This window comes from Plectropomus leopardus, unplaced genomic scaffold (assembly GCF_008729295.1).
Source record: "Plectropomus leopardus isolate mb unplaced genomic scaffold, YSFRI_Pleo_2.0 unplaced_scaffold1829, whole genome shotgun sequence".
Taxonomy (NCBI): Eukaryota; Metazoa; Chordata; class Actinopteri; order Perciformes; family Serranidae; genus Plectropomus; species Plectropomus leopardus.
Window position 1 is genome coordinate 1 of NW_024619708.1, and position 1,664 is coordinate 1,664.

General features: G+C 42.8%; 1 gene segment (V, D, J or C); it reads left to right on the forward strand.

The window, feature by feature from the left end:
* The first annotated feature begins 1,021 nt into the window (after positions 1 to 1,021).
* Positions 1,022 to 1,562, forward strand: LOC121965034. The segment is given in 2 exon segments: positions 1,022 to 1,089; positions 1,186 to 1,562. Coding segments are annotated over 2 exon segments (420 nt in total).
* Positions 1,563 to 1,664: the final 102 nt, after the last annotated feature.

Here is a 1,664-nt window from a genome sequence, read left to right on the forward strand (position 1 = left end):
AGGTAAGAATGATCATTGTTTTCTGACAAAAGACAATATGGCTGCATTACAGTAACTGATGAGCTGTTTCAATGTCTGCAGGTACTGAGGGTCAAACACTGACTTGAGTCTGAACCAGCAGTTAAAAGGCCTGGAGAATCCCACAGACTGACCTGCACATATTCTGGGTTCAGCAGTGATCCTGATACTGCTTGGATCAGACAGGCTGCTGGAAAAGGACTGGAATGGGTTGCAACTATCAGTGATGGCAGTAGCTACATCTACTACTCTCAGTCAGTTCAAGGCCGGTTTACCATCTCTAGAGACAACAGCAGAAAGCAGGTGTATCTGCAGATGGTAAACCGGCCTTGAACTGACTGAGAGTAGTAGATGTAGCCACTGCCATCACTGATAGTTGCAACCCATTCCAGTCCTTTTCCAGCAGCCTGTCTGAACCAGCAGTTAAAAGGCCTGGAGAATCCCACAGACTGACCTGCACATATTCTGGGTTCAGCAGTGATTACTGGAATGCTTGGATCAGACAGGCTGCTGGAAAAGGACTGGAATGGGTTGCAACTATCAGTGATGGCAGTAGCTACATCTACTACTCTCAGTCAGTTCAAGGCCGGTTTACCATCTCTAGAGACAACAGCAGAAAGCAGGTGTATCTGCAGATGGACAGTCTGAAGACTGAAGATTCTGCTGTTTATTATTGTGCTCGAGAGACACAGTGACACAGGAAGCAGCAACGCTGTACAAAAACTCAACAAGTCAAAACAAGTCAGAACACTTTTTTTTATGAAAATACCTTTCATAAAAAAACCCCCAACATGTTCCTTAAAAAAAATTAACAATTTCACCATCTTGATGCTAAAATCATGTTCCTTACTAAACTATTTCACTACCATGTCGTTAGAGAGGATGTGCTGTTTATACCATCAAATTAGTCTATTTAAATTCCTATGATTATTCAACAATATGCAAATAAAAGTTACTCATAAGGAAGAGTGTGTGTGTGTCAGTGAGAGGACAGAAGAGCTCACATCAGCTCAGCTTCAACATCAACCATGTTCCCTGTAGCTCTGATACTGCTGCTGGCAGCTGGATCCTGTGAGGAGCTTTCAGTGGATTCTCACTCACAAACACATTAGAAACACTGAATAGTCAGATGAATGATGGAGATAATGTTGATTTGTGTTTCCACAGGTGTGAACAGTATCAGCCTCATCCAGCCAGACTCACTGGTCGCGCAGCCTGGACAGTCTTTGACCATCACCTGTCAGGTCTCTGGTTATTCTTTGACTGATAACAGCTACGCAACAGGCTGGATCAGACAGCGTGAAGGAAAACCGATGGACTGGATTATACATCGGTACGGTGGAGGAACTGTTTACCAAAATAATGCTCTGAAGAGCAAGTTCCTCTACCACACACGCACTTCTACAAGCTCAGTGACATTAACAGGACAGAATCTGCAGCCTGAAGACACAGCTGTGTATTACTGTGTGAGAGAAAGATCCACAGTGATACAAACCACCAACACACCTGCACAAATACCCAGCAGGAAGATGCAACTCATCTAAACGCTTTAAATATGAACATAAAATAATAAGACAGCCTTTGATGAGCTGATAAAATTAAGTGTTTGAGTATTTTAAACTTCCATTTCATAAGACATCAGTACA